Source organism: Astyanax mexicanus, chromosome 15 (assembly GCF_023375975.1).
Source record: "Astyanax mexicanus isolate ESR-SI-001 chromosome 15, AstMex3_surface, whole genome shotgun sequence".
Taxonomy (NCBI): domain Eukaryota; kingdom Metazoa; phylum Chordata; class Actinopteri; order Characiformes; family Acestrorhamphidae; genus Astyanax; species Astyanax mexicanus.
In genome coordinates, this window is record NC_064422.1 from 9,807,401 (window position 1) to 9,833,772 (window position 26,372).

The window sequence follows — 26,372 nt, forward strand, 5'->3', positions numbered from 1 at the left end:
AATTGCAAAATCAGAGAACCTGATTCAGAAACTGAAGTGGTCTCTTAATTGTTGAGCTGTATATGATTATAATAATTAAAAGGGACATCTGAACAAAGCAAAATCATAACCATCACCATATCTGCTGCAAGCATGCCCACTCTTGTCCTACATTACTGTCTAAACAGTAACTCTAAACCTCCAGAGCAGTTTTCCATACATGTAACTTTGCTAAATATTAAAGAAGGGTTTTAACTATTTTTGCACTTTTCCCTAGATTTAAAAAAATGCTTATCTAAAGAACTGCAAGCAATTGTGTCTATATGTCTCGTATATGATAAAACAGAGAGTCCAGATACTGTGTATCATATCTGATACAATAAGATAATCCAGGGCAGAGTAAAAGAAGTGATCTCCAGGAGCTGTACTAACACAACAGAATCTATTTAGACCCAGAAACTGAATTAAGAGCTAAATATTAATGACTAAATGGAGCTGAGTAGATTTCCTCCCTTACTTCACCTAATTTAATCCCTTAACAGTAAAACACAGATCCCTCACACTTGATCTTGAGAACATGGAAGTAAACGTTACACCATTACAGCCATTCACCTCAGCCAGGAAACCTAAGAACAGGTCCTGTCTGCAACCCACACCGCACCACGGTGTCCAGCCCTTTATTATTCATATCATTCAGCACAGTCAGGGAATGACCGGACACGTGGCTTTTCTGCTTCTAACACCTGAATCCACAGCTCTGCTAATAGAGGGTGAAAAGGCTGCACAATTCATTCTAATTTACTGATGAGTTACTGCAGTTATGGCCTTTATTATAGTGTTAGAAGTAGGCTTGTTACAAAAATTACAATAAATGGACATGACCTTAATAATATTTGATAATGGCGATATGGCCTATTGTGTTTATTTTAGGGCTGCACAATATATCGGTTAAGCATCATCACGATGTGCGCATACACAATAGTCACACTGCAGGACATGCGATGTCACATGGTTGGGCACGTGCTTGTAAACGTGAGCATGTGACAAAAGCTGTGCACCTCAGTCCAGCACAGTTTTGCGCAGATATTTCCAGTTACAGCTGAATTCACGCTTTTAATCCCAGAATTACCTTTTAAAAATGCATTTAAATGCCTGATTAAAGGGTTGATTACTGTTTTCCCTGGGTTTTAAGTGTGGGTGGGGGAGGGGCTATATTGCCGAAAAAAGAACATTTGAAATGTAAAATCTTTCCAATATCATGTATCCCTAGTTCATCTGTAGGTTTGTTCACATTTATATCAGTAAACAGTATTTCAGCCTGTCATGTAATGACAGGAATGATTCAATAACTGTAAAAACTCTTACTCTGCTTAATATGCTCAAGAGTTAGTATATAAAAAGAGTCAATCAGAGTGGGTTTTAATGTGGTACGTGCCATTATATATAAAAAAAGTTATTACCAAATAGTTTTTATTTGGGGTCTAACATGTTTACAAAAGTGCATATCATTACAATTGTGGAGGGATATGGAATTTACAAATGTAAAAAATAGTCAACGAAAAATGTATTTGTTTAAATGTGCCACTATTCTCTCTTCCTCATCATTCCACAAAAAAACATAAGACATGTGTACGTTTACTGGTGGGTCTGAATATTAAAAAAATAGCAATTTCTATATGATTTCTCTATAATATACTAAATAACATTTCTTTTGCAATAACTAATCAATTAAATTTAATACAATTGATTATTAAAATATTTGGCTACTAATTTAATAATAATAATATCTCGCTTGGAGGAGAGAAATTAAAAAGAGCAGAAAAGAAAGAGCATTAAATGGACAGTGAGCATAGAAACAGAAAGAGTGGACATTTATGACAGTTAAGGACTCTAAAAAAAAGCATCAGACTTGGTGTGAAGGTTTTCACTAAAAATCGCATTTGTTTTTCTGTCAAAAAACATTTTACTTGCTGTGAAATATATATTTGCTTGAAATTTTTTAAACATTTTGATTTATTTTCTTTAATTGTATAATACCAAGGACTTCTTGAAAAAAGGAAAAAAAACAGTGGCAGTACAGCAATATATTGACATCGTAAAACGCTCCTCAGTTAAACAGCTGGATGACACTCCTGTCTGCAGTCAAGCTGCTTTCCTCAGAGATTAGATACGAGCAGCTCTGTTAAAGGGACAGTTCAGAAAACACATGAAACCTCACACAGCCACACACAGACTTGTGGACCTAATTCATATTTCAATGCATTTGCTGCTACTGTTCTAGATCTGCTCCACACTTCAGTCCGAGAGTTAAACAGTGTCGGATATAAGCAATTGTTGTAGAGGTAACTGAACAACTCAACACAGTTCAAGTTACGACTTTTTAGTTAATAGTGGAGGCATCTGTGGCGCTCCTTAAACTACTTTAAAACATTCTTTAAAGAGACATGCATTACTGATTACCCGACACAGATAAGAACCATTAAACCATGCAGCAAAACATTACGTTCTTTAAGCCGAGCTGGTTCTACATATGAACCATTTTAAGGATGCAGAATCACTTAAAAGATTAATTATGCATGGATAAATTTTGCATGGTTTGTCTACATACAGTAACAAGAACTTGTTGTATGAGGATTTTTAAAGAATCTTTTAAAAAACAGTTTAGTTCATTGTTGTTATGAACCAAACAACCAGTTTTTTTATACAAAACCCTTTAAAATAAGATTTTTTCCATATTTTTTAAGCAATAAAGACTATGGTTGTTTAACTGGATATATACATGCGATAGAATATTTCTTTGATACTGTAAATTTAAGAACTTGATGCAATACAGGACAACAACAGTTCCATTAATGTTAGGCACCCATAAATATTTTTCAGTACATTCCCAAGCCATTTACTGAGGTAACACTTCAAGCTGAGCTAAAGGTGCTGTTGCCATGTGGGTCAGCCAGACCTCTTCCTGTACAGGTTTTCTCAAGTTTCCAAGAGTCTTTTGTTGTCTTTTTATACAAAATGATTATGGTTCTATATATTTCCATAGTCTTTACTAAAAATGTGAGATTGAATAGTTATTGTCTACATTACAAGCAAAAAAATACATTTGATGTTGATTAACAGTGGACGCTTTTTCTGCCAATGGCAAGAATATTGTCCTAGGAAAAGAACAATATAAGGATTTAATTCATGGCTTTTTGTAGAATTATTGTCTTTACTAAAAAGGAATTATTTCCATGAGATGGCATTGCTGAAGAGCTCTAATATATATATTTTAAAACCTTTCATAAAAGGGTCCAAACACTGACAAACTCATTTTAAACTTCTTTAAAAAAAAGCTTTTCACTTTTTTTTTTTTTTCCAACGGTTCTGAATAGCACCACAGAGCGTCCCAGTTCTGTTTGATAATGAACCCTTTAAAAAAACTTGTATTTTATGTTTAAAGTTATATATTTAATGATATATGGGGCTGCTGTCAAAATACCTCTTATAATAAACCCAAAAGTCTTCTTACCTGCAGCTCACACCATGCCACCTCCACGGTGGTCTCCGTGTCCAGCCCCTTGTAGACCGTCTTGAAGGACCCTCTGCCAATTTCCACATTGAACTTGAGGTACCGTCCGTCCGGCGAGGTGGCCACAGCTTTGGTCTCCATGTCCTCCTTCTCCTCCAGCTCCCACCTGCTCTCCATCCGGGGCTTCACCTTCCCCGGCTTGGCTGCTTCAGGATCAGAGTCTGAGCTGGGGTCTTGCCCCGAGACCCTCCATGGCCCTGGGGTTTCTGAAGGAGAACAGCAGCTCTGTGGGGTGGGGGTCTTGGGACTGGAGACCGGAGAAGGTGACGGTGGACAGGTGTCCACCTTCCCTTCTTCTGTCCTGTTCTCGCACAGTACATTCTCCGAGGGCCAGGACAGTGCTCCATTAAAAAACTGAGACTCGATGTCAACATTAAGTTTGTGAATAACATATGAGTTCCTCCTGATGGACCTTCTCTCTGCACACTCAGGGTCTAGATCAACAGGTAAACTCGGAAAGCCAAGTCCAGGCAGCTCCACCTGAGCATGAGACATGCTGGGAGAGTTTAAAGTAGTCTGAAGGGGGATGACGGTATAATCTGGTTTCACGTCCAATGCTCTGCAGCAGCTGATCAGCCGTTCACTGCCTGGGGAGGCATCTGTGATGTTCTGCTGTGGTGCATCTTCTTATTTTGTCCTGTATTAGATGTAAATAAACATACATATAAATTAATAAACATGTATTAGGTTCATTTTCCCATTATATAAAAATGATACATTTTCTATTCCACCTTAAATGGTGCAGCAGTTACACTGCATGTACAGTTTTATCCATTACACTATATGTACACTGTAACAGCCTTAATTAACCACCTTAAATTGTGCAAGAGTTACTCTGCATTTATAATGTAACTGTATTAAATGTCCACAATAAATAATACAGCAGTAACACTGTGTGTAGAATGTCACAGGCAAAAAATTATACCTTAATCTGTGCAATTTACACTGTATGTCCACCTTAATTTTTGTGCAACAGTTATGCTGCATTTACAATGCAACTGTCGGAAATTTCCACCTTAAATGATACAGCAGTAACACTGTTTGTAGAATACAATTGCCATGAATGTCCACGTTAAATAGTGCAACAGTTACACTGCAATTACAATGTATGACTGCCTCAAATGTCTACCTTTAATAGTCCTGCATTTGAAATGTATTAACAATGTAACTGCCCTACAGGTCCACCTTAAACTGTGCAACAGTTACACTGTAATTACAATGTATAACTACCTTAAATGTCTACCTTAAATAGTCCTGCATTTACATTGATAAACAATGTAACTGCCTTACAGGTCCACCTTAATTTGTGCAACAGTTACACTCTACATACCAAATAACTGTCGTAAATGTCCACCTTAAATGGTCCTGCATTTACAACACATGTTCAATGCAAAACTACTGATAAGAATTGCCCATTCCATCTTAAACGGTGCAGCAATTACACTGAACATACAATAAAACTAATGCATAGTTTAAGGTTGAACGGACAATTCCTCAAACATTTACTTATCCCACTCCACAGCCCACAACCTTCCAGACAGGGTCACCACCACAACCCAGACAAAACACACACACACACACACTTTAAGAGCTTTAGGCTTCAGTTTGAGAAGATCTTACCTCAACTTTTAACGATAAACAGTAATCCAACCCCGCTCCACAGCTCTAAACACCACTGCTCATTCTCTATCCCCACACTGCTCTGTCTCGCGCGCTGCTGTGATGAACACAGTGCTGCTACTGACTCGAGCCAAAGCAGCGCGCGAGACGCTCCAGACTCCTCCCCCACCTGAGGAGCTCGCGCGGAGAGAGGGGAGCCAGAGGTTCACTGAACCGACTCAGTGAATCAAACATGCGATTTAGAGATCTGAGCGTGGCAGCTAGTGCTGTAGTCAAGACCACCAGAGCAGTGTCCGAATCAAAAATAAATAAAATAGTTTGTAATTGATTTTAAATGCATCATAATACAATAAAGATGATATATATACACTGCCTGGCCAAAACAAATGTTGCCTCAAAAAAAAAAAAAACGTACACTCTAATATTTTGTTGGACCGCCTTTGATTGCAGTACGCATTCGCTTTAGGCTTTGGCTGTTTAAATAAGCTTCTGGAATTTCACAAGATTTATTTCAATCCAGTGTTGCATTAATTTACTCCAAGATCTTGCAGCATTGATGATGGTAGTGTCTGAACGCTGCACAAAGCAGCTCTTCTCCAGCACATGCCGAAGATTCTCAATGAGGTTAAGATCTGGACTCTCCGAATCACTCTTTCACAATTCCAGCCCCATGAATCCTGATATTGTCATCTTGGAATATGGCCGTGCCATCAGGGGAAAAAAATCCATTGATGGAATAACCTGGTCTATATTCAGTATATTCAGGTAGTCAGCTGACCTCATTCTTTCAGCACATACTGTTGCTGAACCTAAACCTGCAGAACCAACCCCACATCATTTACTTAAGTGCACATTTGAATCTATATTTAAACTAATCAAACAAAGTCCATAGAGTATGTGCAGAGACTCAAGGGAAGTCAAGACAAAAGTCCAACTAAGCTTCATTAAACCATAAACAAACACATTTTAATATAACATTATAGTCATTATGGCTTTTAGAAATGTGTTTTGGGAAGGGGGGGGGGGGGGGGTGCGGCCGGCTGTGCACTATAGGACTCTGTGGCGCTGCATATGCTTTTGTCCTTAATGCCATTTTTTACCTTTACATTACTTTTACTTTTATACTTTAAGTAGTTTTGAAGCCAGCACTTTTAGACTTGTACTTAAAGAGTAAAAAGCTTGAGTTGATACTTCCACTTCTACATAAGTATTTTAATTCGTAGTAGTACCTGTACTTCTAACTACTATTTGTTTACATGCCAATATGGGTGCGTCTGTGCTCAAGAGTGGTTGATTATTAATTATTATTATTATTATGTATTTTTTGCTATTTTGCTGTAAAAACGTTTTGTTAATACACTTTTTTACAGTTTCACAAAGCAGTAAATGGCGGCCTTCCAAATGCTGACGCTCCCATTGGTGAATAAAGCAGAGTACTCTCTGACTGTCTCCTTTTTATTCTGCCTAATCTTGATTATATCAAGCCTCTGAACCTTGTTATCACCTACCACAGTAGTTGTTACTGTATGCGCTTTTTTTCAGGTGCAATTTGGGATACATCTAAAGAACATCAGCTATCTTAGAGAAAAACCACATAATCTTTATTCCTACAAAATTATATGTATATGTATTCAAGCCTACAAGTCTACATAAACCTTACACAACCTGTATTGAGTAGGGGTCTGGGCTGGTCTGTGAAGAATCAAATCAACCCTATCACAGCACAATCAATAATAGCATGCATGTTTGTAGTTCTTTTTTGTTGTTCTTTTGCTTTGCCTGTTTCTCAGGGGAGACGAAACTGAAAATGAATCTTTGATTCGTTTTTCTAGGACCAACAAAGACATGTTTTACGTTTGTCACAAAATGATTCATGTAGCTGCTGGCTAGCTGTCTGCTTTCCAGTCGTAGAGTAGCTGTGAGCTGACGCAATGGCAGCGTTTCCTCCTGTAGTCCAAACAATCACACCTCATATATTCGGCCTTTAGCTCGAGGTGGCAGCCTGTAAAGTGTGTAACTCATCTGGCTATAAGAACCACCTTTCAAGAGCAGTTTGGGGAAAAACAAATTACTAGTTTTAACAGATTGAAGTTGTGCGTCATTTCGCGCACAGTGACATGCCCAAATAAGTAACACAGGGTCAAAGCTTTTCATCTCTATTGAGAAATATAAAGGAGGAAATATAACGTTTCATGCAAGGTGTGTATTCTTTTAATATGTTATCACTGGTTATCACTGGTAATTCCACTTTTTATGGAAAACCTTTAGATGTTAGAAAATTGCAGCTGTGAAGAGGATTTTATTGCATTTAATCCTGACAGCAAGTACATCTGTGAGGTTAGATTCTAATTCTGTGTTTTATTCACCTCAAAAGTCAGATATCATGAATGAGAAACCTGTATACTACTATGGACTGGAACCATGTGATCTTTAGCAACAAATCTAGGTTCTGTTTGGGATCTGAAAATGGCTGGGTTTGATTATGAAGGCCTCATATAGAGTGCCACAAGGCTCCAACTGGGACAGTTGCCTGCTGTGGACTCTGAACTACTCAAAAAAGACTCCGCTTCCCAACATGCACTCACACTGGACTTCCCTAACTCTGCTGATCACGTGACATTACGGTGTTCCTGCTCTCCCAGTTACTGATTGTTCTCATCTGGCCTGTCTTGTATAAATACCCCTCAGTTTGCTCTGTTCTCTGCTGAGTATTAAATCTATTTTTTAGCTCTTCTACAACGCATTTCCTTTGTTTATTGTCTTTTGTTACAGTGTTATTTTTGTTTCCAACTCTCTTTTTGTATTTTTGACTACCCTTCTGCCTTAGCCCTCAGGATTTACCATGAGATCCCTCAGAGAGCAAAATTGGCCTTATTCTCTCTACCCACATCACTCCAAAGGGTGATGTCGAACAGCACAAGGCATCTGTGAGCTGATGTATCAGATCTGAGTCCCTGTGATTTCCTCTGAGCGTTAGCGCTGTGATGCTGCTCAGTAATGCTGCATCAGCAGCAGCTCAAAAAGTGACGGTAGCTGACTTCCCAAGTATCAGAGGAGGTGTGTGCTAGTGTTTATCCTCCTAGTGTGCTGGGGCATCACTAATGATAGGGAAGTCCTAATGAGTGGGTTGGGTAATTGGCCGTGTATATTGACAAGAAAATGAGAAAAAAATTAGAAATAAAATTAGATAAAAAAGAGATGCCCAACAAGACACTAGAGCCTCCCCTCAACTGCACAATTGTTCCCATTTAACGTATCCTTTTACTCCAGTACTGTAATTTCTTCATCTATCATCAATGCATTCACACATATAAAGTTTCATTAGATTCTAGTATTATTCTTTGATGAGTTTCCGTCCAGATGAACAAGAGGAACTCAAATGACAAACACTATTAGAGCATTTTCTACAGACAGATACCAGAGATAATCCAAGCTCTGGATGATCATGGACAGACATGCACAGACACAGCCCTGCATTCCCCCTTTTCCACCTTAAATCCCCCTTTTAACTCCCACTCATGTCCTTTGTAAAACTATTTCGCCTGACATCTGATCTTCACTGTATGGGGCCTAGTTAGGCCTGTCAATAAGCCACTGACTTAAGCATCATTTAAAGGTGCCGCTAAATCCTAAGAAAAGCATGAATTAGATTAGGGATTAGAAAGCTGTGGGGTAAGAAGGGTTATTAAGCTCAGGGTGTGAAACTTAATTACAGGGAAACATTGGACATATTGAAAGCGTGTATTTATTTTTACCCTTTCGGAAATTGGCCTAGATGTGACATGTTTGCGCTAACCTGTGCTAAACAGCTCGGATTAATTTAAAGTAGAAGCACACTGACACTGACGTTACATCTGTAGCTGTAGGCCTTTGTAAAACAATTCACAATGCACACAAACAGTACATGATGTCCCAGTGTAGCAGAAGTGCTCACTACGGGTTTGAAACTGGAATAACCCCACTCATTCACACACACACAAGCGGGCCTAGTAGTGAATTGCGTGACACTCTCCAACTAGCATGCAAGTCACTGACTAGCGGAGTGACGCACATGGTATCAATTAAATCATATAGTGCTGTTACTAATAAAATTCAGGGTTAAACGGAGAAAAACACGCAGATAGATTCTGCCAGAAATCACATTCGCATTTAATGCAGGAGACCCTATATACAGCTCTGGAAAAAATTAAGAGAACACTTCAGTTTCTAAATCAGTTTCTCTGATATTCCTATTTATAGGTTTATGTTTAAGTAAAATGAACATTGTTGTTTTATTCTATAAACTACAGACAACATTTCTCCCAAATTCCAAATATAAACATTGTCATTTAGAGCACTTCTTTACAGAAAATGAGAAATCAGAAAATCAGAGCTGCATGTTCTATATTAAGTGTTACTGATGGCTTAATAAAAGCAAAACTAAATAAATGTGTTTTTAAAACTTTACGCTTCTCAACTTCTCAAGCTTCTGTAAGGAGCATTTAGAGGTTTCATTTACCTCCATTGTGAAGAGTTCTGACCAGTTTCTAACGTTTTAAAGGATCGTTTCACACCAAACACTGTCTAAATGCTTTGTTTACATCCTAAGCCTTAAATTATGCAGAAAATGTTTTGACAAATTGGTGAAATCCCCCTTTAATCGTTGGAGATTCCAGAAGAGTGCCTTACAGAAAATAAACAGTGGAATTATTAGCCACCTCCCCGCAGAGCCTGGGTAATATTATTAAGCCTGTTTCTCACGTTAGACCCAGGATACATTACATTTAAGGGGAGGGAAACGCCACAAGCGCAATGTGTGCTCCTTGAGAAAACTTGTCCAATAAAAACAGCAATGAGTTTAATAAAAATAAGGTTATATAATGATGTGTCTGAGTCTGACATTCTTCTGTATTCTGCTTCTTTCCACAGCCATCCCAGGAGTGCAGATCTGGCAGCACAGTTTATTACACCCAAGACTCCAAACTATACCAGTTAAATCTGGGTAATTCAAATGTGAGGAGGCAGCTGAGCGACAGATTATTTTTGTGGTTAAAAGCATAAGGGTGCAAATGTAATTGAACTCTCTCTCAGTGTGGTAGTTTGGTAGTGCACCTTCATGTACAGTAGAGGGCACCAATGCCTGATATATTAGTGTTTTAGGTGTATCAGGGCCATTTTTGCAGACTGAAGCTTTTTTATTTTACATATTCACTACTTTGATCACTAAACATAATAAAATAACGTGTTTTATATCATATAAAATTGTCATTTTTTAAATAAATAAGCCCAAACTTTGTCTAATCAGCTCTAGTGCTGCTTTATTCTAAAGCCCAGTGTAGTGTGCAGGACTAATCTACTGCTTGCAAACTTTTTCATTGGCTGGTTCATGTAATGTCTGCAGGGTTATGCCAAAACCTGTACTGTACTCAGTTCTAAACAGAAAAGATCCTACAGATCTGTTCTTTTGGAGGACTCTACAGCTCTGGATGCGAATCGTTTTTTCTAGCTCTACTATAGGCTTCTGTAGCAGTGCATCAGTGCATGGTAATGCCCATCATAAACAGTGGCTTTTAGAATGTTCATATCAACATGGGAATAATATTGTATCGACCAAATTAAGAAATATATTCTGATGTGAATTTTGTCCATATTGTGCAGCCCTAGCAGAAAATCATTACCTGCCGTGTGAACATAAATTCTAAAGAGAAAAGAAAGGTTCTATTTGTTCTACCTGTACAAATGCATCACATCATATATCAAGAGCTGAAACCGAGAGAAATGAAAACCTGTCCGGTTTATTTGTACAGTATTTGTACAGTTTTACACTGGTAGAAAAGGTGGAGGGACACAAACAAGAAAAGTAACATAATGCTACTGAGAAGTTTCAGCAAATTGTTGGTATGAACCACATGGACCACCAGCACCGTCACGTTTTATGCCAGAGAGTTAGATTAGTCTCTTTTTAACCAGGAATCGTTAGGAGGTTCCCAAACAGGGGTCCTTTGGGTTGACATGGTAGCACACAAAGGAGATATTCAAGTAATAGAGTCCTGTGGGATTTACAGCAAAAACTAACTTTATGTACAAAGTCGAGGTGTCGAGGTGGAGATTTTTCAAAACATTTTTTTTTGTTTGTTTCTGATATGCATTAGTGGTTGACTGAACTTCCAGCCCTTTGCATGATGTCCTGGAGTGAAATCCCATGTCTTGTTTTGCTAAATTCTCTGAAATCTATAATCTATAAGTCAGTTTGTCAGGTGTAAAACCACCAATATCAGAACAGTTCCAACAAGGAAAGTATTTATGTATTTTGGGTTTTTGGGTATATCTATGCAATGCATTGACTTGATTACAGTAGTTTTTATCCTTATCTCTCCCTGCAGTTAGCGAGTCACTGATTAGCATTAGCAATAGATAATGAATAATTTTCCTGTGCTGAAAATCTACTGAAAGAACCAAATGAACATTTCAGCTACATGGAACACTGATTATAGCCTCTGCTAATCGGCCGTATGCTACAGAAGCAAATTAGGTTAAAAACAGAATTCAGAATGGACTGTTCCTTGAAGTAATAGAGTGCTATGACTAGTGCCATGATTTTCTGGTCACAGCTTAAGACTGGAACACACCGTTAGGTGGGGATCCGCATTGGAAATCCCATTAAGTCCAGTCCTAGACTTAATCTGCATCAGGAAAACCGGCCCCTAGAGGCCATCTGAGAGTTGAACCCAGTAGAAGAAGCCCATTAACCCCGCCTTCCCAAAGTCTGATTCTGAAAAGCGCAATTCAGAAAAACTTGACTCCTTTCCCGTCGTCCATCGTGATGATTTCTGCCTTGCCTTCAGTCTGCAGGGCCTGCAGAGAGCGCAGCAGCATCCAGTCCTCAAGCCCATGGAATTCTGGGAAATTAAGTGTAAAGAAATGTATTCAGCATGTGCTATTTCATCATTAAAGGGTGAATCAATGCAGCATGATTGACCACTGGGTCTAGATTCAGTCATAAACAAGCGTGGACAGCAGGAGTACCTTCGTTTTCTGTGTCGTCACCGTTAGACAGTTCATAAAGTGTAAACACTGAGTTGACCATGCCGTTTTTAGAGACCTGAAACCGAGAAATACAGCACAAGGTACTTTACATAACTACACAGTAAAGTGTGTAGTCATGGCATATATTGATACACACACACACGAACTTATGTATACAGTATATAGTAGTGCATCTCAAAAAATTGGAATATCATTGTAAAGTTACTTTTTTTATTTCAATAATTCAGTTCCAAATGTGAAACTCATATATTATATAGATGTATTAAACATCTATTAAAAAATGTATTAAAAAAAATCTATTTTAAGTGTTTATTTTTTATATTGTTGATGATTATGGCTTACAGCCAATGAAAACCCAAAAATCAGTGTCTCAGAAAGTTTTATTATTATATGAGACCAATTGGTACTTTTAGCAGTGTGGGCAGTGTGCCAAGTCCTGCTGGAAAATAAAATCCGCATCTCCAAAAAAGTTGTCAGTAGCAGAGGGAAGCATGAAGTGCTGTAAGATTTTGTGGGAAAACAAAACTGCACTGACTTTAGACTTGATAATAAAACACAGTGGATCAACACCAGCAGATGACTGACATGTCTCTCCAAACCATCACTGATGGGTGGAAACTTCACACTAGACCTCGAGCAGTTTGGACTGTGTGTCTCTCCACTCTTCCTCCAGACTCTGATCCCTTGATTTCCAAATGAAATGTAAAATTTACTGATTGTTAATAATGGTTTGGAGAGACATGTTATCTGTGGTTGATATAATGAAATAATAAAATTAGACTGAAGAACACAAGACTGTTTGTAGACTGTTTAAAGTTACTTTCATGGTCAATAGGAAGTGTTAATTCCATTACAATATCACTAAAAAGTACACATTTACCAATAAATGTGTTCTGGTTATGAGCTGCATAGTGAAACTGGCTTAAGATCTACGATAAACCGACCACCTTCTTTACTTCCAAAAAACAAAATTATGCCTTTATGTGATTAATGGAAAACTCACCCACTGATAAATCAGCTTGCCCCACTCCTCAGGTCTTCGCCACATGATTAAACAGCGTGTTTTGTTTTTGTCCATCCATTCCAGGTTCCCTGAAACAAATTGTGAAAGACTGTTATGGTTTTATTAGAGCTGATGCACAGACACAGCACTAAGCTTACAATAAACCAACAGTTTAACCATTCTATCAAATTACCTTTTTTTCTCAGCTCCTCAAAGACAACCTGTATAGCCTCAACAGAGAGCTTTCCTGAGCAACGGAGGTCAAGACAAATAACGAGACTTCACAGAATAAATCAGTCAGCGTATTTCAAGAAAATCTTTTAAGAAAAAGAGAAGGCTTTGGCTAGAAATAAGACTGACTAAAATTAGGTTTGGTTCAAATTGGAGTTAAATTACACAATTGAATAAGTGTACAGATAAATTACACTTACAGCTAACTTAATTAGAACCTCCTGCCTCGCAGTTTCAATTTATTACATCCCTAGAACCGCAGGAGCCAAGATATACTATACTATTAAAAGATCAACATGAGACAAAAGAGCAACCTCCTTATTTCCAGGTATTTACATCTAGATTTGATACACAGCTCAGCACCTTCTGTCTGAACCCTTCCATTTTTCTTGTGAGCAAAAGTATTGAAGCATGTGACTGGCAGGTGTGTTTTGTTGCTTAGGTGTGTCCTGATACATTCATTATTTAAACAATAAATAGCACTGAATGTCTGAATGCTCATATTCAGATTTGGGTTTTATCTGTGCAGACTGTGCATTTATTAGAAAAATAACCAACGTGAAAATCAAACAAGCAACTGTGAAGCTGAGAGAAGATGGAAAATCAATCAGAGCCATCCCCTCTGTTTGGCATGTCCTGAGGGGAATTAAGCCTCCAGGATTGAGCTGTGGAGAGGTGGAACTGTGTTCTCTGGAATTATGGATGGTTCTCAACCCAATACTGTTGGTATGAAGTAGGGTGGTCATCATTTAACATCCTGGCCTCACTTGTGCTTTTGTCAGTAAATGCAATCAAATTCTCACAGCAGTGCTTCCCAAATTTAGTAGAAAGTCTTTTCTGGAAAGTCAAAACACTAAAACATGATAAACTCTCCACAGTGAATGAACAATTGTCTCCGTTATTTTGTCTATATAGTGTATAAGAAACAGTTCACTGATGAAGTGTTCGATGATGGCTAACTCAAACACAGGTTCAACTGGCCAGTGATGATTTAGGAGACACTACTATAAAGGGCATCCAAGAGCTAAATATAGGAAGTTATTTCATTTCTGTAACATAACATCTGCCGTTTTGAAGGATACTCTCGATCTTCTTGTTGTTGAACACGGGGCTTTCTTGAGCCTCCAGCACGTCGACTGTGTAAAGCTTCCGATGGCGGAAATATGACAAGACGAGCGAGCACCACGCCGCCAGCTGCTTCTGTCTTGTATCAACATTTGGCTGCAATCTGAAAAAGAAAAGATACAAACCATTAGACTTCTAAATAAAACAAATGGCAATTTAATCATTACAAATTACTTTAATAATACAAATATTGTTATATGGAATATCAAGCAGTGCAATATGACACTTGTTCTTTTAAAACTACACTTAATTTAAGATAAGCATCTAAAAATAGGCTACACAAAAACTCCACTACCCAACTGTTTCAGCATAAATGTGTAACAGTATCGGATAACAATCTCTCCAACATTATATATAGCATTTTTGCTGATACCATTACTCATCTATAACCTGCCACTTAGTATCAATATATTCCCATTACAACAAAGTGCCTATCCATCAATACTTATTCATAGCAATTCAGAGTAATAGCCACACATATTTATACCAATAAAAAAAGCAAAATAGCCATACTAGTTAATACTATCCATACATATTGATATCATACTCCTCAAAAGCCATATCAATCAATAGCCATCCCAATCAATACCCAAGCACACTATGCCAATCAATTTCCAAACATACTCATCAATGGATAAAAAATTAAATAAATTCTAATCTGCAAATTCAATGCATCGACTCAAATTGTCCCTAATTCAGTTCAAAATGCGAAACTCATATTATAGTGAACCATTTTAATAGTTTATTCCTTTTTTTGTTAATAAAAATTAGAATACTATATGTCACTTTTAGTAGTGTCCTGCTGGAAAATGAAATCCACATCTTCATAAAAGTTGTCACCAGAGGCAAGTATGAAGTTCTGCAAGATTTTTGGACTTGATAAAACACAGTGGATCAACACCAGCAGATGAAATGTCTCTCCAAACCATCACTAATTGGTGAAAACTTTACACTAGACCTCGAGCAGTTTGGACTGTGTGTCTCTCCACTCTTCCTCCAGACTTTGATCCCTTGATTTTCAAATAAAATGCAAATTTACTGATGGTCAGTGATTGTTTGAAGAAACATAAATACATTTTTATATTATAAATAATCTCAGAAAGAATCTAGTTGCAGTCTTATAAATAATAGGGAACCTATCAGATAGTCATTCTTTGACAAATCTTTGTCTGTGACTAAAAGTCTGTGACTTGTCTTTAAATGTGAGAGGATGTCAGACTTTAGTCTTTTCGAAGTCGCCTAGTGTACGGTTAGCATTATTACCTCGTTCCCATGCCTTAGGGTCTCATTTCCAACGCCTTAATAAGTCCTGGCCAAGCAATATATTTTTTAAAATGATGTTCCTTTAAAACTGTCCATTTTACACATAACATTAACATATTATGCGTTCATTCTCATAAAGAAAACTGGTCAATTATGTTAGCTAAAACAGCTAAAGCGTTAAGTTTATTTTTTAGTTAGTTGTGTTGGTTATTTACTAGTTAACTGTTAGCTCGTTTAGTGTGGAATGAAAGCCGGTCAGCAATCTAAACAAACGATTTATGTGGCTATTAAACTGTCTAATAATAATATATTTTATTTTATTAAAATTAATATTTTCCTGTGTGTTTTTCTGAAGAGCTGAAACAGAAAATATCGGTTAGCGCTGATAACTTCCTTAGCGCAGCAGCTACACGGCCGGTGTTGTGTCGAATTGTGTTAACCATCGATATGTGCTACTTAGCGAATGTGCGCATGCGCAAAACTTTCATTTTTACTATTTTCATGTGTGTTTTTCCTAGAGGTGGGTAACCTAGGTTCAGAAAGTAAAAATCCAACCCAGGGTTTTTGTAAAAGTAAAAATTAAAGTAAAGTAGAAATCCAATGGATGGATTTTTCATTTCTGGACCTAGGTAATCCACCTCTAGTTTTTCCTGATAATTTAGTTTTTTTCCGGGTGCACTAGACAGTCTGCACTCACAATTATCGTTTGCTTGAGTGTTATAACCGTCTAAAAAAGTAATAAAAGTATAATTAATAATTAATTTTTTATCTCCTATATTGCCTTATTTTTATCCTGACACGGCGATTAAGTCTATTTAAATATCATAGACACTTCTATTGCATGCTACATGCTCAAATATTTGTATTTTTACGTTAAATACACACTAGGGTAGCACAGTTTGACAGGCAGCACAACTCGACAGAACACCGGTCTGAGAGAGGATCATTTCTCCCAGCTGTGAAATTTCTCCCCAACACCCCCACAGACCCTCTCCTAACCCCGGAGCCCGGCGCTCCTGCTCCCCGGCTCCCGCCCTCCCCCAGCGGGGCTCAGACAGTCGTACTTACGTGAAGAACGGAGGGAAATTGTACTGCCAGGGCCACTCAAAACTCATCTCCAACACTAACCTGTCAGCCTGCCTCACAGCTATGGAGGGACCGGGCCACGCCTTTCAAATTAAAAGTCTCTTACAAAATAAACCCTGATTATTTTTTAATAATTGTAATAAAATATAACTCAATCATGTGATACCTCACCACCTCACTGATATGCTAGTCCCTGTATTAGAATTTATAACTGAATAAAATAAATAATAAACAATTTATAAATAAACATTTAGCTACAGTACCCGTCAAAAGTTTGGACACCCATTCAATGTTTTTTTTCTTTTTTTTCTTTCTTTCTTTAATTTATTTTCTACATTGTAGATTGATATTAAGGACATCAAAACAATTAAGGGAAACACATGGAACTATGTAGTAAAAAGTGTTAATAGATCTAAGAGATATAATAATATATTGTCAGTGGAATGAATTACAGGGAAAAAGCGCTTTATCCTTTTTAATCTGAACCTGATAAATATGTCATATTTAAACACTTATGTTACCATTTTATTGTCAAGCTTTAAAGTACATTTTGTTAATCAAACATATATAGATTATTTAAAAATTCAACAATGTATCGTACCAGTCAAAAATAATTTGGAAACACCCTTTATTGTTTTTGTTTTGTTTTGTTTTTTTACATTGATTAATTACGGAGCCCGGGAGGGGCCGTGGATAAAAAAAACAATTAAATCGAGTGAACGATGTAGCAGTTCGTGCTCACGTTTTCTTTAATTCGAGTGAACGATTTGCAATTCGTGCTCACGATTTCTTTAATTCGTGCTCACGATTTCTGTAATTCGTGCGCACGATTTCTGTAATTCGAGTGAACGATTTCTGTAATTCCTGCTCACGTTTTTATGCAATAAGACAATAAGCTGGGAGGGAAAGGAGCATTTTCTCTCTTGATCTGTTACAGGGGTGCAGTGATGATAATCAGTTATCTACCTTTATAACCTGCTGATATTAATGCACTAGTGTTACAGTTAGATGTACAGTACAGTGAGCAGATTTTGCCTGGTGGTGGAATCTCTACAGCGCGTGGGGGAGAGCCGTCCGCGGCACGGGTTCCCTGGCCGCGAGCGCAGGTCTTCACGGAGCTTATTTACCAACAATATAGACAAATATAGTCAATTCCAGTCATGATTAAAGGAAACAAACATTACTAATGCAGGATAACTGTGTGTTATTAAAACCAGATCAAAACAAAGTTATAATGCAATGTGGAACTGTTTATAATTTCTTATTTTCAACAATAGTATAACGTAAAGAAGTATAATTATATAAATATACAGCTATAAGATTTAGGTCCAAATGTACACTGTAAAAGTTAATAAAGATAATACAAAATTAATGCAAGGTGTGACAGTTGTCTATGAATGGCTCATATAAGAGCTGCTTTAAATATGTAACACTATATAAAATCAAAATAGCTGGTCTAAAATACTATTAATACAATGTATTAAGATATTTAGTAAATAGGCATTTCATATAATAATTTGGATCAATTTGATAATTTATTCCAATATGTTTCCTAAAATAATTAAGTTTCTATATCTGATGAAATGTCCTGAATATCTGCTTATTCTCAAATCACAGTGTCCTGCCCAGAAACATGCCACAAGCTTCAAATAAAAAAAAATATAATAATTATAAACTTCTTAAATGTATATTTTCTGAATTATGTGTTTATTTATTATACAAATTATTAAAATATAGATTAAATCTATCATAAAAGTAATAATGATGTAACCAGATTTAAGAAGGTGTGCATTTCCTTGGAGGCTGGCTGAATGTTATTTAGAAATTAATAAACACATTTGCACATTGCATTATAACTTTGTTTTGATCTGGTTTTAATAACACACAGTTGTCCTGCATCAGTAAAATGTTTGTTTCCTTTATTCATGACTGGAATTGACTGTATTTGTCTACATTGTTGGTAAATAAGCTCCGTGAAGACCTGCGCGCGCGGCAGGTGTCTGGCGGCGGGGGAACCGATGCCGCGGACGGCTCTCCCCCACGCGCTGTAGAGATTCCACCACCAGGCAAAATCTGCTCACTGTACTGTACATCTAACTGTAACACTAGTGCATTAATAACAGCAGGTTATAAAGGTAGATAACTGATTATCATTACTGCACCCCTGTAACAGATCAAGAGAGAAAATGCTCCTTTCCCTCCGAGCTTCTTGTCTTATTGCGCATAAAAACGTGAGCACGAATTACAGAAATCGTTCACTCGAATTACAGAAATCGTGCGCACGAATTACAGAAATCGTGAGCACGAATTAAAGAAATCGTGAGCACGAATTGCAAATCGTTCACTCGAATTAAAGAAAACGTGAGCACGAACTGCTACATCGTTCACTCGATTTTATTATTTTTTTATCCACGGCCCCTCCCAGGCTCCGTAATTAATAATAAAAACATAAAAACAATTAAGGGACACAAATGAAAACGCCAATTAATTGTTTTTTATTCTTTAATATTAATCCACAATGTAAAAATCATTTTTTGTATTGGTAGGTACACATTTAATTATTCGTAAATCCAACAAGATGTGATTTATGAATGAACTGTGCTTTTTGTATGTGTGATAAAAGTATATATGTGATAAAAGTCCTCAGGGGGCGCAGGCTGCTCCTCCCCCCGCCCGGCGGCGCTGTGCTGCTCTCTCCTCCCGTACTGAATGTAGGCGGCGGGAGTCTCGTTAGGAGATAAACACTGGCCTCTGTTCATGAATATCAGCAATGAAACTCACATTATCTGCAGGTTATCGCTGAAGTACAGCTGTGTTTTATTTAATTACAACTTTTACACAAATACTGGAGTGGTTTAAGCTGTGCTGCATGTAATCTCGGTGCTGTAGCCGCATTTACTCGGACTTTATGCTCTAATCTTTTGATACATCCGTTAGTCTGTGAGCTAACTTCTCATGTAAGTTTAAAGATTTACTGTTATTAAACAGGAAACATGTATTGTATAACTCTTGTTTTATGTTGTCTTTTTAACGTTATTTTTACGTAATAATTCTGTGGTGCGAAGTTTGTGCTTATTATTTTCCTATTTATTGGAAGTATCCGTTCCACCTTAAATGGCCAAGATGTTCCATTCTGGCGTTGCAACGTTTAAGGTGGAACAGATAAATTCACCATAGTAAGTTCTTTAAATTAATTTAATATGCTTTTAAAATTAATAACTGTGCGCAGTATCTCCTAACAGCTATTTATTACTTTTGTTCGCTTATGTGCAATATCACTGCTCACTGATTACCATAACACATACTGGGGAGACATGTTTCCTCTAATTTCATAGTTTTTTTTTTCTTTTTTAATTAATTTAGTACATTTATACCAATGTATATTTCCTTTCCTCTGCTCTGCTCTGCTCTGTTAATTGCAGATTTCCATGCTGCAGAATTTTTAAAAAAGCATTATCTTAACTTATCTTATCTTATCTTATCTTAAAATTTAACACATTAGACATCTTACTCAGGAATAGTAGCAGCAGTACCAGTACGTTATGTACAGTGTATATAAGTTTATATAGAGTAATCTTATACAGTTGTTTATTTGTTCAGCCAATCTTATGTTATCGGCCTTTTCATTTCTTTTAAGTAGTCTGATAGTTGTTATTTCTATGTCGAGGTAATGTTTTGTTTTATTTACTTCTGTTTTTCCACTAAAGATAATTTAATGGTAAACTTTAAACTTACTTAACTGTTTTCTTACTTTTTCTCAGCTGTCAGGATGCAGGCGGTGGAGGAGTCCTCCCTCTCTGACAGAGTTGAGCAGATAGCTGTGAGGGAGGATGACAAATCAAAAGAAGAGGAGAGTGAGAAAGATGGAGGTGAACAGACAACACAGACTACTGAAGAGACCAAGGATGATGAGGGGAAAGGTATGGAAGCAAGCTGCACTTCCTGTTTAGTTCACTTTATATTACATTACTAGGGGTGTAACGAGATATCGTGCCACGAGATCTCGCGAGATTAAATGTGACGATATTTCTCGTCAAGCTTAAACCTGTCTCGCGGGAGAAAAAAAAACAGTGTAATGTGGACTTTTTAAGAGGGATCTGGCAACCCAGTAGCAGCGAGTGTGAGAGCAGCTAATGGGCGGACCCAAACCGATAAACTACTGAGACGGATTTAATTGTGCGGCGCAGTAAACTCACAGACCAATCACGTGTGGGGTAAGATCACCAAACGCTCTGTTCAATCAATCAGACCTGTGCAGACGCGGTAAGGAAAAAAATAAATAAACAAACACACCGCTCCTCACGCGGGTTCCAACCCGTGTTGTCAGGGTGGCGGTACCGCGGCCGTGAAACTAGTCACGCCGACAGAGAGACGGGATAAATGTAAACAAAATCTCTCCAGAGAGGCATTTCTTCTTCTTCTTCTTCTTCTTCTTCTTCTTCTTCTTCTTCTTCTTCTACATTTTTACATCATTCAGTTCAAACAACCTTACAAGATATAGCACTTAATTATTTAATATAATTATATACTCCTGGCATAGAAGATGCTTCTGCTACTTTCTGGCTGCATTTTGGCTCCAGTGAAAACAATAAACGGTAACAGACCAACAAGACACAAACCATATATAAATACTGTAAGTAAATCCTACATGTGACTATTTCATAGACAGTTTTACTAATCCCTTAACTCTGTACTGTTTTAAAAAAAAAATTCTGTCTCTGTTTGCACCTTAAGCATAGTCTTAATATGACTGGTTATGGTTATGCATGGTTAGATTACAAGATATTTAGGAGAAAAAAACACAAACCATAGTCTTAATATGACTGGTTGTGGTTTGTACTTATTTCACACTAAGAAAAGTAAGTACAGATTTGTACTTAAAAGAGTACAAAGCTTGTCGCTGGGGCTGTACCTTATATTGAGGTACAAAAAAGTACCTTTCAGTGAAAGTCCTTTTTTGTACCCATGGTTTTTGTGCCAGTAAAGATTATAAAGATTATAAACATTATCATCAACTAAATTTGGCTCAAAAACTTGATGATCCAAAATTGTCTGGCTTTCAAATAAAAAAATGTGCAATTTAAATATATATTGTTTATTAGTGCAGTGATGCAGAATACTGAATGTACCCTTTGGCTGGTTAAATGGTACAAATTTGTACTTATTGCTGTTAGAAATTACTTTGTACTTCAGAGGGAACAAATCTGACCCTGTAAAGACCAGTATTGTACCTTTGAAGGTACAATTATAAAGAGTGTACCTTTAAGTACAAAAAAGTACTCATATCGTACCTCTATTTTTTAGAGTGTATATAAGACTTAGAAAAGTTGTATTTTTATTTTTTATTCTTATTTCTATTCCTTATAGAATCAATGTGTAGGAGAAACCAGTCTGTTAAGTTTGCGGTATATGATTTTGTCCAAAAATTTTAAAGAATTGTTTTCTTTAAAATTTAATTTTTAAATCTCGTCTCGTCTCGTTATCGTGACCCCAATATCGTGTCTCGTCTCGTGATATTAGTGTCTCGTCACACCCCTATACATTACATTACATTACATTACAGATCCCTCCGTCAGACGAAGTCTGCTGGCTAATCGTGCTGTGTACTGTCTAAGGTTCTCAATCAAAATGACAGAAATGCCAGGTAGTTCTATGCAGGTTTCCTGATTGTAATGTCACAATATGGAAGCTTTCAAACAGCTCATTGAAGCACCTGATTCCTGACACCAAACACTTTTAACTGATTCACAGAAAACAGAAGAATATTTTTTAATGGTTGGAGTGTTTATAGGAGCGAGACGGAAAGTGGAAATAAAAAAGCACACAAAAAGTTAGTTTTATATAATATGTCCCCTTCAAACAAACCTTGTACTAACTGGGGAAGAATCCAATTTGATTTTAAATTCATTTAAAATGTTTTAAAATGAATTAAGACACATTTTACTCAATGTTTGGGGCCTTTGTCTGAATGTTATGTTCCCAAAATAAGCAAAATATCTAAATCAGCAACCTGTCTAGAGAATATTTTGGTTGATTTGAAGAACTCTGCTTCAGATAGGTCTTTAAAAACAAAACAGTTAATGGAAAAACATATTTAATATTGTTGTATGTTTATACAGTAGGTTAAATGATCATGTTGGGAGTATTTTGTTTCTCCAATTATTTTGGTTCCTGTTCTCATTTTTCTTTTCTTTAACTGCTTTGGTCCGCTGTTCACACACATTTCTTTCCTTCATTTAAGATGAGTTGAAAGACAAGGAGACAGAAGAGCAGAAAGAGGGGACGAAGGCAGACGACGAGATGAATGGAGGCGTGCAGGCTCCTGCAGAGGAGGAAGAAGATTGGGAAATTCCATACAGCGATGAGGAGATGGAGGACCCAAAGACCTGGATGCCTCAGCCACAGGAGATAAAGCACCTGTATGAGTTGCTGGCTAAAGGAGAAGAACTGGAGCTGAAGTGGGTTCCTCTCCCCCGAAGACCACCCACTCCCCCACGCACCCCTTCACCGGAGAGAGACGGTGAAGACTCTCAGGAGGCCAAGGAGGACGACAGCCAGTGCAAGTGAGTGACCTGCTCTTTATACATTTATAAATTCAATTTAAACTCTCTAACTCTAAACAGTGAGCTACCACAGACAGTGCTCTTCTTACTTAAACACTCAAAATACAGAGAAAAGATGCCTTTAGAAAACTGTGTTAAAGAAAACTGGAGAAAAACTGTGAATTGTGGTTATTAATAGTTATTAACAGCTTTAAATTATAATGTTATTTTTCATGACTTCTATGCATAAATACTTTTATACAGTAAGTAAATTTAAAAACCACTTAAATTGATTAATCATACTCAGTGTACTCACCCTCATGCTATCTTCAAATGTAAAAAATTATGAACATAAAAAACTTGTACTTTATTGTATATATTCTGCTATAGTGTGCAAAGTAGTCAATCAAATCAATAGTAATTTGTGAGCCTTGAAATTGTAAATAAAAGTCACAATCAAATCTTCTTGGAGGTCAGAGATTTAATTAAGTTATAAAATAGCTTGGATTTATTTGACTTGCTGGAATTTGTTTTAGGCCTTAGTCACTCAGATAATCTGAATTTAAAACTTTCACACTAAAAGAAGGATTATTGATTAAGTGGGATGCTCTCTTCTGTTCTGTAGAGCTCCGTCACCGACTGAGTTTGACTTTGATGAAGAGCAAACCATGGCGACTCCTAGGAACTCCTTCCTCAGCCGACGCAGGACGCCAGGTAAGACAACATTTAGAGGCTAAAAATATATTATTAAACTATGTCAAACGGCTTGAGGAGATATTACATTGCTCTACGGCTAAACACAGATCAGCTTCGACATTGATTATCTGTATCTACAGTGGCATCTGTCACAAGGAGATATACAGTGTGGCGAAAAAGTATTTACTCTATACAGATGCCTTTTGTTTTTGCAATACTTACTGAGTAAATAAAAAAAAAGCAGTTTTTGCCCCTAAACATATTACCTTGGGTGTGCCACAACTTGCTGGTGTGCTTTGGGTCATTGTCCTGCTGAAGAACCCAAGTACGTCTGAGCTTTAGGTTACAAACTGATGGACAGATATTATCCTACAGGATTTTCTGGCAAGGAGCAGAATTCATTTTCCATCTATTACAGCAAGTTATTTAGGTTCAAAGCCATAAACCCAGACCATCACACAATTAATTTTTCGCAAAGGACCATGTTTGTTTGGATAGCTTTGTTCGCTTAATAAACATATATATCTTTTTATATTTTTATATTAGTATTTAGTCAGGTTATCTTTGTCTGGTATTAAAAGCTGTTTGATGTGGTAAGTTGAAAAATGTAAGTAAAATTAAAATGCAAAATACATCTGTAAGAGGGCAAATACTTATTAACAGCACTGTTAATGATATCACAGCTCAGACTGTGTTTGTATGTAGAGCTGTGGGGTCAGACAGTGGCGTCTGGTTGTGTTTTTCAGTCATTTGTCAGTCAGCCAGTCACTGATCCACTAGCAAGTAATATTTATTTCTTCATTAACAAACAAATAATCTTTTTAATAGAAGTGGTTCAGCCCTTTTGACACTGTACTGCATGGTAAATGAATGTTTGCTTGAAATAAGAGGGACACTGCTGCTTTAGACCGTAATAATTACTACATTTAGACTTGGTGGGAAATGTGTGATTTTTGATTTTTGCTCTCGTCTCTCTCTCTCTCTTTACCCTCTTTTTCTCAGGCTCGTCCGCCCGCTCCTCAGTGAAGCGTGAGGCCCGGCTGGACAAGGTTCTCTCCGACATGAAGCGGCACAGGAAGATCGAGGAGCACATCCTCAGAACAGGTCGTGATCTTTTCAAAAGTGAAAAACCGCCCCCCAGGCCGCCCCCTCAGGAGCGCTTATCTCCCAACAGCCAGCGGGAGCGAGAGAAAGAGAGAGAGAGGGACAGCGACCCCAGCACTGTCTTCAGCCCCAGGCAGAGGAGATACTGAAGAACCTCCCACACAAACTGTTCAGCACGGACCCTCATTTTTCAGGAGGGCTGTGATTTAACTTAATTTTTAATAACGGGTTTAATGTTCATGACGTTTCTTTAAAAAAACAAACAAACAAAAAACAATCAGCTGTATATGCGTATGTGTGTGGCTTTGAGTGAGTGAGAGGTCGAGTATGTGAAAAAGAGAATTTTTTTAACTTGAATAAATGTATGTTCAGATGGTAGCTGTTTGATTTTAGGAAATGTATTGTTTGAAACTAAATGAGCGATATAAAATACATCATATTGTCGCCGTCAAAAAAGCTGTTTATTTTTTTTATAATCTGGCATCTGTTATTTATATTGTCAGAATTTCATGAGAAATGAACCAATGTAAATGCTCCAAAATGATTGGAAATAAAGGTCTTTTACATTGGCTTTCCATTGGAAGTTCAGGCTATTCATTTTAATGTAAAGTTGCTGTTTTTGTAATTAATGTTTTTTTAAATGACAGTGACATTGGGCTTCATTTACCAAGAACTTCCTCAGAAATGTCCTAAATTTATTTTAAGGAAAGTCCTTAACAAAAAAAATAGATTTGTTTAAAGCTTTACTCTTCTAATGCATGTCAGAGTGTCTTTGCTCTCATAATGACAGGAAAAGTACATATTGCGTAGCTCCAAACGAGCAAAAGGCATACACTAATTCTCTGTATTAATAATGGATGTGTTTTGGGCATGACGTGAAATTAACCAATCAGCATGTCACTTGCCAGTACCTTTCAGAGCCAGGTGCGCTCGTGTCCAATGCTTCTCAGCAGAGGAAAGTGACCTGCTTGTTCATGCTCGTATTCATTGATTTTAAAGTTTGTATAGCTGCCAACAGGCATACGCTATGGGTTTGTGCAGCGAACACTAATCGAAAAATAATCCCCAGATTAGTCAAATACCAAAATAATCATTAGTTGCAGCCCTACTGATACTGCTACCCAAT

At 37.2% G+C, this 26,372-nt stretch overlaps 3 protein-coding genes across 4 annotated transcripts in view; 1 reads left to right on the top strand and 2 right to left on the bottom strand.

Moving 5' to 3' along the window:
- Nucleotides 1-5,277, bottom strand: part of wnk4a (WNK lysine deficient protein kinase 4a) — a 76,905-nt gene extending 71,628 nt beyond the window's left edge. For both annotated transcript variants that reach the window (XM_049464659.1, XM_049464658.1), the window contains exons 1-2: nt 5,171-5,277; nt 3,491-4,187 (exon numbers count right to left, since the gene is read on the bottom strand). In XM_049464659.1, the coding sequence (XP_049320616.1) occupies nt 3,491-4,045 (555 nt within the window). In that variant the 5' untranslated portion in view covers nt 4,046-4,187; nt 5,171-5,277. The remainder of the gene's footprint in view (nt 1-3,490; nt 4,188-5,170) is intronic.
- A 5,647-nt stretch (nt 5,278-10,924) lies between these two features.
- vps25 (vacuolar protein sorting 25 homolog) lies at nt 10,925-16,983 on the bottom strand. Its single transcript, XM_007248682.4, has 6 exons — nt 16,887-16,983; nt 14,513-14,658; nt 13,393-13,446; nt 13,200-13,288; nt 12,176-12,251; nt 10,925-12,048 (listed from the first exon to the last, which is right to left on the bottom strand). Exons 1-6 carry the CDS (start codon nt 16,931-16,933, stop codon nt 11,936-11,938), a joined length of 525 nt encoding a protein of 174 aa, XP_007248744.1. The 5' UTR covers nt 16,934-16,983; the 3' UTR covers nt 10,925-11,935.
- Nucleotides 16,984-19,598: 2,615 nt separating this feature from the next.
- pagr1 (PAXIP1 associated glutamate-rich protein 1) lies at nt 19,599-25,821 on the top strand. The gene is made up of 5 exons (XM_007248683.4): nt 19,599-19,861; nt 20,666-20,824; nt 23,146-23,467; nt 24,072-24,160; nt 25,145-25,821. The coding sequence occupies exons 2-5, from the start codon at nt 20,674-20,676 to the stop codon at nt 25,393-25,395; spliced, it is 813 nt and encodes a 270-aa protein (XP_007248745.2). The 5' UTR covers nt 19,599-19,861; nt 20,666-20,673; the 3' UTR covers nt 25,396-25,821.
- Nucleotides 25,822-26,372: the final 551 nt, after the last annotated feature.